The sequence below is a fragment of the Epinephelus moara genome, chromosome 13 (genome assembly GCF_006386435.1).
Source record: "Epinephelus moara isolate mb chromosome 13, YSFRI_EMoa_1.0, whole genome shotgun sequence".
In the NCBI taxonomy this organism is placed as follows: domain Eukaryota; kingdom Metazoa; phylum Chordata; class Actinopteri; order Perciformes; family Serranidae; genus Epinephelus; species Epinephelus moara.
Genome location: NC_065518.1, coordinates 22896149 through 22911231, shown reverse-complemented (window position 1 = coordinate 22911231; position 15083 = coordinate 22896149). Strand labels below are relative to the sequence as shown.

The 15083-nt window shown below is 44.2% G+C and overlaps 1 protein-coding gene across 4 annotated transcripts in view; it reads right to left on the bottom strand.

The window, feature by feature from the left end:
* Positions 1–15083, bottom strand: part of raraa (retinoic acid receptor, alpha a) — a 173923-nt gene that overhangs the window by 11831 nt on the left and 147009 nt on the right. For all 4 annotated transcript variants that reach the window (XM_050060885.1, XM_050060887.1, XM_050060886.1 and 1 more), the window contains one exon: positions 4691–4839. In XM_050060885.1, the coding sequence (XP_049916842.1) occupies positions 4691–4839 (149 nt within the window). The remainder of the gene's footprint in view (positions 1–4690; positions 4840–15083) is intronic.

Here is a 15083-nt window from a genome sequence, read left to right as displayed (position 1 = left end):
CTTGCTTCCCTCCCGTTGCAGCGTATACCAGGAGGAGATACCGCCTGCTGCGCGCTGCCGTGCCTCCAAGACAAAAACATAAACATGAGGGGGTGGGCATGCATATTTAATGTTTAAGTGTTAATATCTGGAGGGGAAAAGAAGTGCAATGCCGGTGAGTATGTGCGGGTGGTGGAACTTAAACAACAAACGAACGAGCTGTCTCCAAGTAGCAGAGCTCAACATCCCCCTCCTGTTTCCTCTGTTCGCTGCAGCCCCCAGGAAATGCCTTTGTAGTTTGGCACGCTGCAGCAGAGCCAACGCTGCTAACCCTCGACTTACCCCGGTCTCAGATGAGACAACCATATACATTCACATGCCTGTAGTGTTGAATTATTGAGTATGCTATGCCAAGTCATCTCCTCTGAAGTCAGAGATATGGAGAAGGCATCCTGAATTTTTCAAATTAGCACTGCGGCTGTTGAGTGGGCAGACAGCTGGACTAGCGGCTAGCTGTTGAACTGGGTATATTTTCATAGTTTTAGCCAACATTTCTAATGCTTATGATATCATTGTTGTGTAAATTGTTGTGTTATTTGGTGGCGGTGACAAATTAATCCTAGATTGAAGCTTTCATACCTGTGTTGCAGTGCTTCAAAGCAGCAATGTGTAGAATTTAGAGGCATCGAGCAGTGAGGACTGCAGATTGGAGTGCGCAAAAGGTGAACTCCTGGTTAGGATTCCTTCAGTGTGCATTGTCTACGAAGTTGTTACCGGGAGCTGAATTATCCGCAGAGGTCTAGCTCTCTCCAAAAAAGAAAGAAAAAAACAAAAAAAACGCTAAAAAGGAGTTTCACGTTACAAATTAGTGTTTCTCCAATGCTGTTTGGCTCATCGCAGACAGGCCGCTAACCCAGCATCTGCTAATGTGTGCTAACATTTTTCATTGATAACTTAAGATCCATATGTTCAGGAGGTTGTTACTGGGAGCCAAATTATCCACAGAGTTTTACTGTAGAAACATGGCTTTGCATCATGGCGGACTCCGTGGACAAGGACCTGCTCCCTGTGTAGATATAACGACTCATTCTAAGGTAACAAAAACACGATTCTTATTTTCAGGTGATTATAAACTAAAGAAAACAATCTACCAGTAAACACTCCTAAATCCTACACACTGGACCTTTGACAATTCAGGGTGCTAAGAGTGTCAACAACTGACGGTGAAACTTCTCCATTAAGTTGTCATTGTTCTAAAATAATATGCTCTGCACAATAACTGTTGCCTGATGAATTAAAACATCAGCTATATCCCCGACGTACAATAACCTCACAAAGCTAATTACAGTGTCAGTTCTGACACGTTCTGAGCTGTCGGAGAAAACAACACTGTGATCGCTAAGGAGAAACAACTCATTACTCAAGTTTACAGCTCGTCTATTGTTTGCACTCCTCCTATGTTTATCACACTGCTACAGAGTTCTTACCTACCATTAGCAAGTGTCAGACTGCTGTGTGTTTAATACCTTTTAAATGCCTCCTTTGTCCTTTTATACTGACAAACTCAAATCTCATATAAAGATGTGAACAGAGCAGTATGCAATAACACAGGCGACCACTTACAAATGCGCAACCACTGTATCTGCTTCAGGCGACGTGAGGTGTGTTTAACACTGACACTTACCACAGAATAGATTTCATACTTTCATACTGGTCTCACACAACCACATGCACACACACTCTCACCGGAGGCTGTGATTTAGCCTTGTTATTTCACTTATTACCCCATTCAATCAGATGCTATTAGACAATGGGGAGCACTGTTAAGCGGACACAGTAAAAGCACTTTGGGGCTTGAAATGGCCGCAGAGTTGCTGCACACCTTTTTGAGATCAAAGTCAGTGCTTTTTAATACACACTTAAGCACCTAGAAATAAAAATGCACAGTCAAAATGAAAAGGTTCCCACAGTCTGTGTTAAATTGTGAAAAACACCAGTTTGGAAACACTATTGTGAAACACGATTACTTTAGAAAAATTGGGTGCGTCACACACACTACACAATACTATCATGACACGGGCACATACGCACCGTCTTCCTTTTTCTCATCCTTCGCTTTTCTCAGTAAACACAGTTGTAATTTGTCTTGTGTTGACAGTAAAGACCGTATTTCCAGTAACATGAATCACATCTGTGTGATATCTTTTAAATGATTCAGGAAAGTAAGAACTGACTGTAGTCTGAGCAAACTGAAAACAATATATTACTTGAAATGTTCTGACTTTCAATTCAGGAAATCAATTTGCAGACAGCGCCCACATGGAGCAGCACAGTCTGCAGCAGTTTGGTCGCCCCTATAAAACAGCTCAGGGGTCAGCCTCTACTTAGTTTATTACATTTTTATAAGATGGGTTTGGGGAGCAGGTTGAGTTTCAAAGAGCACTTGGAGGGTTTCTGTTAAAGGGTTATGTGTTTGTATAAATAAATCCTTGCTTCCTTGCGTCCCTTTGTGCATTCTTTACTCCCCTTCCCCCCCAGTGCTCTGACCGTCTTTCTTCTGGTGTCAATGAGTTCAGCTGTGGCCCCTGTACCCCGTCCGCCTAATCTGCTGCCCCCTCAACCATCTCCACTTCTCCCTTTCGAGCTGTTCATGCCTCCCAGAGCTCAGGCTGCTCTCTCACCCTCACTGTCTCTCCCATCTTTGCATCGTTTTGTCTGCATTTCTAAATTCCCCCTGAGCTCCTGCCTATCCCCACTGTTTCTTTTTTACACTGCTACTGCCTCCTGCCTTCTTCAATATGCCTTTTTTCTCCCTGCTCTACCCCCTTCCTTCCTCACCACTCCTTGTGCTGCACATATGGCAACACATACAGACCACAGTATTGGCTGCACAGTCGATAAGTCAAAGGGTCTAGCGGGCACCTGTCACCAACAGCACCACACTGCCTGCCGTCATCAGACCACTCCCTTCCTTCTCCTGCCATACACAGGGCTGTTGTCACGAGAAAACCTTACATGGCGTATTTTCCGTACTCTTGTTTGGGTCAAGACTTTACAACTTCCGAAATCCTACTTGGTAAATTCAAGAAAGCATTGCCAGGGTGGTTTGTGAGATGTTGACACAGTGGATATATAAGGTTTGCACCTGGCAGTAAGATTACATTAGATTCCACAGATCCCTCCTCCTCTTCTCTGTCCTCCTCTGAGCTTACACAACTCTGGCTCTGCGCCTTGGGAGAAGCGAGATAAAGAGGTCTGTGTGCTAACACTAGCAGGGGAACATGTATGCATGCACGCAGCAACTATCGACTGATAACGTGGGGCTATAAGGCCTCTTCAGCACCTGCATAACATGGCCGTATTGATAACAGACGGCCAATGTGGACACGTCAGCAGAGCTGATACGACCAGCAGCAGCACTCAAAAAGAAAAATAAAATCCTGCACGGCTGACAGAGTTTCACATACCTTACATGATAAGATGCAGGCCCATTATATACGTTATCTTGTTTTACAATGTGTGCAGATACACATGTTCCTCTCTTTAAGTGTTGAAAGAGGCAATCGCACTCTGTCCAGGTCATCTTGACACTTTCGCAACTCAATAAAGCAGCCGGTGTCAGTAAACAGCCGCAGTTACATGGGCAATATTTCTTTATCCTGACTGAAATTATTCTGATGTACTAAATTAAGCGATCAGATAAGATGCGTTTACATGCCCCGAAGCGTTTAATCAGCATATAACTTTTTAACTTTGTGCATATGGCTCCACCCGCTGTGAAGCGTCTAATCTGCTGGAAAAATAACAGATGAAGAAGAAGAATATGGTTTGTTTTCCAACCTTTTGGGGAAAATTAAAGTCATTTACTGCATCAGTAAGTATCATAAGTGTAACCTAGGTTATTTTCTGTAGCTACAAATTACAGATGTCCCCTAAACACCTCACATGCAGACTATGGGTAGATGTTACAATTTACCAATGCTCCCTAAACATCTCATATGCAGGCTGCTGGTAGTGATAGACGACTGTTATGTCCAGCAACTCCACAATGCAGCCTGTAACAACAATGTTACATTGGGCTAAGGTTTCAAAATCAAAGAATACATTTATTAATCAGAGTGCTGACACTAGCAGAGCGCTTATGAACGATTCTCTCTGAAATCAGCAGAGGGAGGCGCATAGAAAGAGCTGTTGCAGCAGGTGTGTGGTGCACCAGCTACATCACCTAATACGCAGCAGGAATATATTCATTCCAACCAGAGAGAAAGAATTATATGAAGCGTTTACATAGTTATAAGGCACTAATATTTTCCTGTTGAAAAGATTATCAAAGGTTTACACCACCCGCTCAACCTGATTTCATCCAATTGGGCCAGTCTCCTCTGACTGAGGTGGTCACATGAAGCATTTTTATTCTTATTGGGCTACTATTCTGATAATATTAGGTTCCATGTTAAGGCACCTAATCACTGGCAATTAAACAGTAGTCAATTTTGACTAATTTTCGACACTAAATTTGAGAATTAAACACTGATGAAAACCCAACAGGATGCCAAATACTCAAAATGACGTGCCTTATCGTTTCCATCACCTCAGCTTAGCATGTGAAGACCACACTGTACTTTTCCCCTCTATAAATCACACGAAGGTCACAAGATTGACGAAACATCTTGCTTGCTTGGCAGTTTCAGAGAAAGGCCGGGAGTCTCACCTTGCAGCCCTCACAGGCGCTGACACCATAGTGGTACCCTGAGGACTTGTCCTGGCACACAAAGCAGGGCTTGTAGACGCGGGGCGGCGGGGGAGGTGAGGGCGGGCTTGGCACTATCTCCTCTGAGCTGGTACTCTGGGTCTCTATCGCTGCGGAGAGGAAAAGAGCAACAAGGAAAAGGGGGTTAGTGAGCACTATCAGATGGAGCGCTGACAAGACATGCAGCATTAATCGATACCAGTGGGATAAACACAAAATCTCATGTGTGCACTCACACAGATCTTAAACAACCCGGTCCAGACAGATACAGTGCTGACAAACATCCAATACAAATCACCAGAAGGGGAACTTACTCACTTTCTAACAATGTGTTTGAAAAGGGGGGGGGGGGGAACTGCAAGTGCAAGGACAACTTCTTGATCACACGTTTTCAGATCCGCCACAGGAAAGACTCCACAAAACATCTTCAAAGAACAAACGCTTTCTTACACATACACACAGACACATCATCAAAGCACCAATGAAACCAGCCTCTGCAGAGTATTCTTATTTTCTGCTGGAGTTTTGGCCTGCGTGTGTATGAGCGTTATGGCAAGAGGCTGCTTTGCTAGCAGGGTTCAAAGACAGGTTTTCTCCTCTGATACACAGCCCGGAGTTGTGCTTTTATTTTTATTTTTAAATTGCACAGTCTTTTTAAGTAGGAATGCTGGAAATATTAAAGGATAAAACATATACTGTACCAATTAAGGGCAACAAACGGCAAAGCATACTTCTCCCTACTTCTGACAAAACAAGACAGGTCTTTGTAACTTTTTTTATCCTCCCGACCAAACACACACACACTGCCCCTTAGTCAATATCACACCAGTAAACACAAAGCGGCTGGATGCGCTCCGTCTTCATCCAACAAGCACTAATATGACAAATCAAACAACATGCAAGCGCTTCACAGGCTCCCATATTTCATATGCTTGTACATAACAAACAAAAGCAGTCCAGGATTGTGGGGAAGTAACCTGCTGTTGCCTTCATGTAATATGTATTGGACTTTGACCTCAATATCCTGTGTGTTACAAACACAGCTCTTTAATCAAATATAAAAACACACATTCACAGCAGAGAGCTGCACCCCGTGGCTGACTAAACAAGTGTATAACGCCTGTTAGCAAAGGATGCTTTTTTTGTGAGCTAGCTCTGTGTACTTCTTTTTACACTGATGCCATTATGATACCTGAGTTTTGATGCCAAATGGCTGTTATACTGTGTAATTTTTTCCGTTTAAGGAAATAAGATACACTTGGCATGAGTGGCGGTGGCCTGAACACACACATTCACAAACTGTGATTAGTTACAGTACAAAAATCAAAACTAGAGATCTGAAACAGCTGTTCCTGACCTTTTTCCTTAAGGGACCTCTTTTCTATGATTGAGTCAACTGATGACTCAATGCGTAACAATAACAGAAAAACTGCTAAACTGTACACAAAATCCGAATAGCAAGCGCAATAACTGCAGAAAGTTTGTGTAAAATGAGAGATTAGGATGAATGAGCAGATTGTTTCCTGTGAATATGACATCAGAAATTCATTTTCTTGATACTTTTAGTACCTCTTTATACGATTTTCTGTATCATGGATTTTTTTTTTTTTCACTTTTAGCAATCACAATACTAAATAGGCGTCTTTTTTTGACAAATTCTTTAAGGTTTTCTTCTCCTGTGAGAGCAACACTGACATATAGGTCTTCTGTGTCTGTCTCCCTTAAACTCAAGAAGACCCCATGACCTTTGTGAAGCTGTCGCGACCCCCAGGTGTTGGAACCAGTCAACTAAATCCTTCTGCTTCAGTCCATATCCATACAGGTTTACTGTACACCAGTGTGCTTCTATGCAGCCCTGATGCTCCACCCAGCATCATCAGCTCAACAGAAGAGGGATTGGGGAGGTTGACAAGCAGCTCAGGAGCCACCTGCAGCTCAGTGTGTAAATAAGCCATCTATATTTAACAGATTGGGCTGGTTCAGCAGGCCCGTAGTACAGCTGGGAACACAATCCACGTGACAGTGCCGCAGACAAACACCGCGCTTGCATTGGATCCTGAGACAGCCCACACAACTCCAATCTCACAGCACATCGGGCAATATGAAGCAAGGGTGAAGTTTTTCTCCTTCTCTTTCTGTGGCACACACACACATGCACACACACACACTTTCCTAGCTTTTTATAGTGTCTCTGTGCTGGTCTCAGCTTGCCAATCTTCACGCGCATGCAGCAGATGGTGCAGGGGAAGATTACATTCAGAACAACCAAAATAAACCAACCTGATGCCCAGATATGATCTAGGCTTCCTGTAAAAAAAACAAAACAGAATCCAGCCTCTCCAGATCCTGCATGTTATATCTGCCGTCAGGGAGACACACAGCATATCCAAGTGGGTTTCAAGTTACGGGTGACAGTTAAGCTGACGGCAATAAAGCTCACATTGCAACACCTAACAGTGACACCCAATCAGGCCCCGCGTATTAAGACATTTCATTTACGAGGCCCAAATGTCATGTGCCACTTTGACACCAGCAGCAACCTTTCAAGCTCCTTGGTGTAAATGGGTCAATACGGGTGGAGGGGTGAAACTTTGGATCGCAGCCTACAGCCAGACACACAAAGAGTTTTTTTTCCTGCCTACTGAGCAGAGATTCTTCGGAAATGTATTTGCATTATCAGGGGAAATGGGAGGAAGAGGAGAGCTTTTTAAAATGATGGAGGGTGGAGATGAAGGGAGGAAAGCAGGGAGGCACAAAAAGGCAAAGAGGAGACGGAGAACTATGATGTGTTCGAGCAATAAACAAAAGGCAAAAACACAAAACAGATGAAGTGATAAAAACTGGTACACACACACAGGGAGTGAAAGCTAGGCTGTATTACTTTATTTTCCTCCCTTGAGTTTTTAAGATTCATCTACATTACAAACACAAACGCACGCACACATACACACAGCTGTCAGGATTTAACTCGCAGCCAGGAAAAACTACGAATGGGAGTGTTTTTGTGGAGCTAAAGTGCAAACGATTAATTTCAGAGGAGATTACAGGAAAGGAGTGATACATTTGAGAGAATGTGTGGACATATGCTCGTAAACAAGAATGATACTGTTTTCTAGCAAGGAGAGTTATGCATATTGCAGTAACACATACTTTTTTTGCTGCGGTTGCGGAGGAAAAATGGGAGGTGATTTTATGCAAAGGAGGTGAAGGATTCAGTCACAAAAGTCGCGTTTCCACCACTGGTTATAGCCACAACACCGCGCCATCTAACTGTCACTGTATTTCCTCTTTACAAGCGATGCAGAGAAACATCTGCACCACACTGATTGTCCACAGAACGCAAACATTTTTAGAACAAAAAAGAACAAGCTGTGTTTACAGTCTGTCGCAATCGGTGGGATATTTAAAAATAGGTTTGTGCATTGAGTCCTTGTTGAGCAAGAGTGATGATTCTCTCATGACCCGTCAACAGACTGCAGCGATTCTAGCTCCACCTTTCAGTATCGGATTAGTGCGCAAGGTACCTCACCAGAGGGGGATGAAAACCGTACTAATATGTGATGTACTGAACTGAACTGCTTGGTGGAAACAAGGCTAAACTGAGCAGGGCAAGGGCGAGTGTGAGAAGGACAGGGAGAGAATCTGTCCTTTGCTTCTCATTGACATCATGCCACCGGGCCATGCAGTCGCACCACGCTCATGTCAAACAAATTAAACTTAAATAGAGCAGCCATTACATAACATGGCATATTTTCTCATTAGCAAAAAACCATTCACAGTTTTCCGCGCTCTTCTGCCTCTCTTGATGTGGACTGATTACAGCCCCTGCGTTGTTAGTGTGACGACAGAGCTATTCATCCACGCTGTAGCCGACCTTCAGTAGCAAGACATAGACAAACAGATGTGCCACCCACACACATACACATACACATAAACATGAAAATTGCATCCATGCCTACATTTACGCAACTAAGGGCTTCCCTGGAGCGATTTAAAGAGCCCCATCGGTCGGACACACACACATAAACACGCAGCAGAATGCACGCTCCTAATGAGAGCACCCATGGAAATCTGGGACACAAGGACAAGAGTCTGTGAGGGGGCTGGCGACTGTAATTAAATACAATGGCTGGCTTCTGGAGCCTTGTCAAGCTGAGGCATGGAGCAAAACAATGGCAGGCCTGTGGACGGAGGGGCAGAGAGGCTCAGCGGAGAGGACAGAGCTACTTAGCCCTTCAGCAGCCCTCACCCAGGCATTATTCAACACCAGCCCGCATCCAAGCTCTGATCAACACCAAACTATCATACAAGCCTGCCTATTGTGCGATCCACGAAATCATACGCACAAACACTGGAAGAACTGACTCACGCTCGCCTGGAGAGCTTCCTTCGATATCCTTGCAACATATTAACACTGGGAATGTGTGTGTCTGGCAAGGTTTCCGGGCCGGAGCCCCTCCAGAGCCCTGTAAAGTCACCACGGTAACTAATACTTGAGCTACAGCTAGAATATCATTCCTTTAGCCAAGAAAGAGAAACATGAATAGACAATAACACGCTGTTTTGCTTAAGGATACAGGCACAGGAACCCTGAAAATAATGTTTAAATGAAAAACAGCGCTGATAAGGAATCTATTGTACTGTGGTGAGGAGGTGAAACATGCCAAGCAGACTGTATGGTCACCGCAATTGTTGCTAACCAGACACAAGGCTGGATTCAAGACTACAGCCTGGCATGCTGTCAGACCAGCGCAGGAAGCGGGAAGAAACAGCACAGGCCGTCAGGTGTAACCAGAGGAAACAAACCTGACACTGCACTGTGTTGAATCCACTTAAAAGGAGGATGTGTGTCTATCATCTGACCACTGGCTCGGACTGAGAACTAGCCTTTCAGCTAATCCTGGCATATTTAAAGGAAAACAACGCCCATTTTCAAAATTGATACATGGTATTCCTATGGTCTAAGACAGTCCACAACTCAAACCTGTGATGTCATAGGGTATAAAGTCTGGAGCTGCTCCATAGACGATGGATTGGGAAAGATGTTCTAGATGACACAGAGAGCACCCAGGGGAATGTTCTCAGTATATGGGTACATTTTCTGTTTAAGAACTGAGAACACTCCAGTGGGATAAAGTTCATTTGGGTATGGAAAAGAAAACAAACATTCTGTGGGTCCATAAAATCAGTCTCCCATTTATTGTCCATGGAACAGCTCCAGACTTTATACCCTATGACATCACACGTTTAAGACCTCTGTGGTTTCTGGCTTTGAGAGAGAGCAGCTCATGTTCACAGATATTGATTGAACTTTTCTAGGCCATGGAAATAACATATTGGAATTCTTAAATTAGGCGGTGTTCCCCATTAGAAAGAGGCTTGTGTCTGTTTAACATCTGACCACTGGCTCTGGCTGAAAACTAGCGGTTCGGCTAATTCTGGCATGTTTGAAGGTCTAGTGTGTAGGATTTAGTAGCATCTAGTGGTCAGGTTGCCTACATGCTTGCTTCTGTGCCAAGTATGTAGGAGAACTACGGTGGCTGACGCAAAAATGCAAATGGCCCGATCTAGAGTCTGTGTTTGATTTGTTTGTTCTGGGGCTACTGTAGAACAACATGACGGACTCAGGTAAAGAGGACTTGCTCCGTATGTAGATATACTCATTCTAAGGCAACACACTAAACCTTTAAAGTAAAGTATGCCTTATATATTATTATGTTTCTAGTTCGGACTTTTAGTGTTATTGACTGGTGTAAACAACTTGTTAGCTGGATGAATTAACATCAATTCTGAATGACCAATACGTCAAAGCACCTAGATTTGATTTACTTGAGCTCTCCTTTGATATCACACTCGCAGACAATTATCCGTGTGAACGGCTGTAAGCGAGCACGTGTGTGCAGTGCCCAGATATCTTAATAGCTTAATGTGGCGCGGTGTTCTCGAACTCAGAGCCAAAGCACCGGTGATTTAATTAAGTTCAAGTGTGAGTGGTCTGTAATGCCGCTCTTCAGATTCACTTTGCATACATCATGAGCCACAAGTGCACTTAGAGAGAAGCCGCGCCCTCGCAGCCACATCCTCCATAAGCAATTACAGCATGCCTGGACTTAAATGGACAAATATGCACAAGACTGAAATGAAATCTATTCTAATGATGAACTAGCCTGAGCTGTAATAGTGACACAAGATAGCCTGGCTAACATCAGCACTTCAAAAGCATCAAGCCACAGACCAAGGCTCACACACACACACACACACACACACACAGACACACACAGACACACACACAAGCCCACCGGCTATTATCAAGCCTCCAGACTCTGCTGTCTCAGCCCAGTGCTGCTGAGCAGTTCTTGAGGTTCAGCTCTGGGTTAGTCCACTGAGATTTGATTACCTTCATCCCCACTGGTTACTGGGCCCAGCTGTGAAGCATATTAATGAGATTTCACCATCATTAGGGGGAAGCTAACTACATTAGCAGGCTGGCTGGTTGGCTGGATTGTGGCAAAGAGAAGTGGAGAGAATGAAGGCAGAGCAGGAGGAGGAGAGGGAGGGCTTTGACAGGGTCTTCCACTTTGTTGAATTCTACTCTATCACGCAGCATTGTGTTCCCCTCGTTTCTATTAGGTTATCTGGACACACACATGCGCGCACACACACACACACACACACACACACACACACACACATGCTCGCCATGTGTAAGATACATGAGAGTACATATAGAAGTCCATTTGTCTTTCCATGCAGTGAGTGTGCAGGAGAGGAGACACCGCACAGACCACCATGCCACAGGCTGCTGCATTAAGGCTCTCTTTGAAGTCTGCTTAAAATAATGAAGTGGGATGGCCAATGGAACAGCCTCAGGGATAGAGACCGCCTTGCAAAACCCTGGGAGTAGTAGGCCAATGTATCATGCATGTCCATAAAAACGACTGGCAGCAACTTAAGAGCTTTTATGTGCAGTGAAACAGACCAACAAGTGAGCGGAGAAGGACATCTCTCATGCACAGCACTCAACTTTTGCTTAAATTGTCAGACGTTATTTTTGGTTTCCAAGTCAGGAATGTGGGTGAGCAGCAGGGAAAACGATACAAGCACACACACACACACACACATGCGGGAATGCTTTGTCAGCACTCTTGAATTACTGAAGGGGGAAATGGGACTATTTCCTTGCTTACAGGGAAATCCTGCCATTCTCTTACAAAGCGTCATAACAGCTCTCCGCTGAAAATGGATGAGGCTCCGAACTCGCTGCCTTCACACTGATTACTGACAGCAAAGCCACACACGCCATCTGAATATGAGCCGGGCGAGGGTGTGCGTGCGCAATCACACGCTAGGCAGGCACGCAGAGACTGACAGCTGTAAGGAGAGCGACGGTGGGGTGTGTTTGTGTTCAAACACTGAGTGTGAACAGTTATTGGAGGGGAGAGGGGGAGGAACCTGGCGGCAGGGCAGACAGGCATAAGTGAAAACACACACACGGAGGAAGGAGAGCCAGTGGAGGTTAACATGGGGCAGGAGAACAGACAGCGTGCCTCACGCCTCCCATACTCAGGGTAACTGAATCCAGCCTTTCCACCCCCCAATCTCCCGCCACTTTCCACCTTCATCTTTCCCTTACTCCTACCTGTCCCACATACTGAGTCTGACATTCTCTTCTTTCCATTGCTCCCTACAAGTCACAGGAAGTCCTCTTTCACATCTTGAATCCTTGTGTTCATCCTTGCCAAAGGGATTTGTCATTTACATTTTTAAAGCATCAAGATGCTCACTATTACAATTGCAACCAGCCAAAACATCTAGCCTCTTTCACACATCGTACCCAGTTAACTACTGGGAAACCCCTTCAGGCACTGCAAGTGATTTTCACTATTCACACACACAGACTAAACTCCAGAACATTCCGGCTTTGTGAAGGGCTAGGCATAGTTTAAAAAATGACGATACCAGTACCAACACCAGTACCCTTAAAGTGATACCTATACCAACAGTGTATTTCCTTACACACCCATGTTTTCTACTTCTTTGATACCCATGATGTGAATGGAAGTATTCTTTGAAACACCACCATACACACTACACTTGACTTCACACCGCAGACTGTATGGGTTGTAGCTGCTGCGGTATTGGGCTAATCATGTCGCATTAAATCAAAGAATGCTTGCTGTGATGAATGGCGAGCAAAACCATACAAATAGTCTTTTTCTTTCTAGATCAGAGTACAAAAAGAATCGGCTGCAGGTATCATTTGACTGGCAAAGTTTCCACACTATTTGGTATTGGGTTATTTTGGTCGATAAGTACCGATTCCCAGCCCTAGTCTTGCGTATTTTCACTCATGCCATGGCAATACCGGAGTAGATGCACCGAGTGACAGTCCAGCAGATGGTGATAGTGCAACACATGGATGGCAACAGCCAAAAAACGTATTACTCACAGAAGGAGGGCAAGGTGCTGTTTTAATTCAATGCCAAAGTTCTTGCAATGTTTAATACTCAACAAGTTTGAGAAAAATATAATGTTTTTTGTGATCCACTTAAATCAGCAATATGCATTTGATACATAGAATTAAAATACATCATCTTGTGATTGGTTTGCTCCCTCCACATGAAAGCCTCTTTTGATAGACGGACGCAACACTTAACATGCTTGTCACTGGTTTTTACTGCTTTCATTCACAAAGTAGCTATAGCGGCGTTTTCCCTGAAATGTTACCAGGTCTAGAGATGGAAAATTGGTGGTACAGACTTTACTCACACATGACCCCATGCAGGAGCCGTTCCTGATCATTTCAGGCACATACTGCATGTATGAAAGGGGCTTAAGATTTATCTTCCACCCAAAGATGCAAACAAATCTCAGTATATCAGTTACAGTATTACATTGCCTTACATACTGTCCTTGATTCTGAATTTTGTTATGCTGGTAGTCCATTTGTCACTCATGCCATGCCTGTTATGGCACTGTACAAATGTGTGTGCGTGCTTCAATGAGGGCGAGTTAGGAGGATTAGTGAGGATCCTCCTGCCTGGTTGTGCTCCCCCTAAGCTGCAGGATGTCTAGCTTGCAGTATGGCCTCTCCATGTGGTGAGAGAGACAGAGAGGGCGGGAGTGAGTGTGCATGGAGATACAGGGTGCTGTCAGTAATAATGAGTCTCCAAGCTTTCCAAGCAAAATAAAGGATGCATACTTGTAGCGTTGCGTAATAACTCCATCTTCAGAAAAATCCAAGTCTGGCACGATATACGGTTTCTAACAGAGTCATAGTTTTTAAAATTCATACGTCTGACATCATGACGCTCATGGTGTAAAGGAAGGAAGGGCATGGATCAAACTGAGGGCTTAATCTGATTCTAATGTAATTTTCTGCGGCGCATGACACATCACTTCCACTTAACAGAGTATGTTGTGGTCTACATTTCAGAGAAATGGCAGCCTGCTGTTTTGTAACCATCGCAGATCTTCAAATTTTGCAGATAGAGCAGAAATTGATGTGACAGCTTGACTTCTTAAAGGACTGCGCAGTACGTTTGAAGGCTACACTGGCTCCAAGACCAAAAATTTGATGGATAGTGCTCCAAATTGAGGCCAAATAACTCCCCCCATCCAGAGTGTTGCGGCAAGAAAAACACACACATGCGTGAGTGATAGATGAGGGTCCGAGCAGAGGCCGAAAGGGCAAGGCGGTGCAGAGCGAGGAGTCTTTCTTGCCTGTTATGACAAACCCTCCTCAGCACCAGGACATGGTGGGCCAGAAGTGGGGAAAACACCAGGTTGTGTTTAGCGGAGGTAATTTATGGCATCTTTACATCTTGGTGAGGTGGGTGTGGGCGTCTGCATGGGTAAATATGTGGCACTTAATGTATGCATTTCTTTAGTTTGATTGCTTCTGGGAAGACAAAGTAAAAATGTGCATGCTCGTGGTAAAAAAGTGCATCTGCCATTTGAGTGCATGTGGTGTGGTATGTGCCATATGTACACTGCCATTCAAAGGTTTGGAATCTACTGCCACAAACGCTTGACTGGGTACAATCAGAGGGCTGAATGGTCTTTCCTGCTTTTAAGTTGTAGGGAGTAGGAACTGGAAGAAATCACTAGTCACTGGTTAACAAAACTAACAATAAGCAACGTGATTTTTAAAAAATCGAATTTTAGGATTTAGCAGTGCGCCCTCCATGACTCTGCCTGTTTCAAAGGTCCGTGTTCTTTGTGTGTACACTAGGGACATGTTGTTACATTGGAGTGGAAGAGTCAAATGACTGAAGAGAGATTACAACACTGAAGGATCTATTGGTTTGGGGTTTAAACAAACACAAAATCAATCACTGACACAAATCTTTAC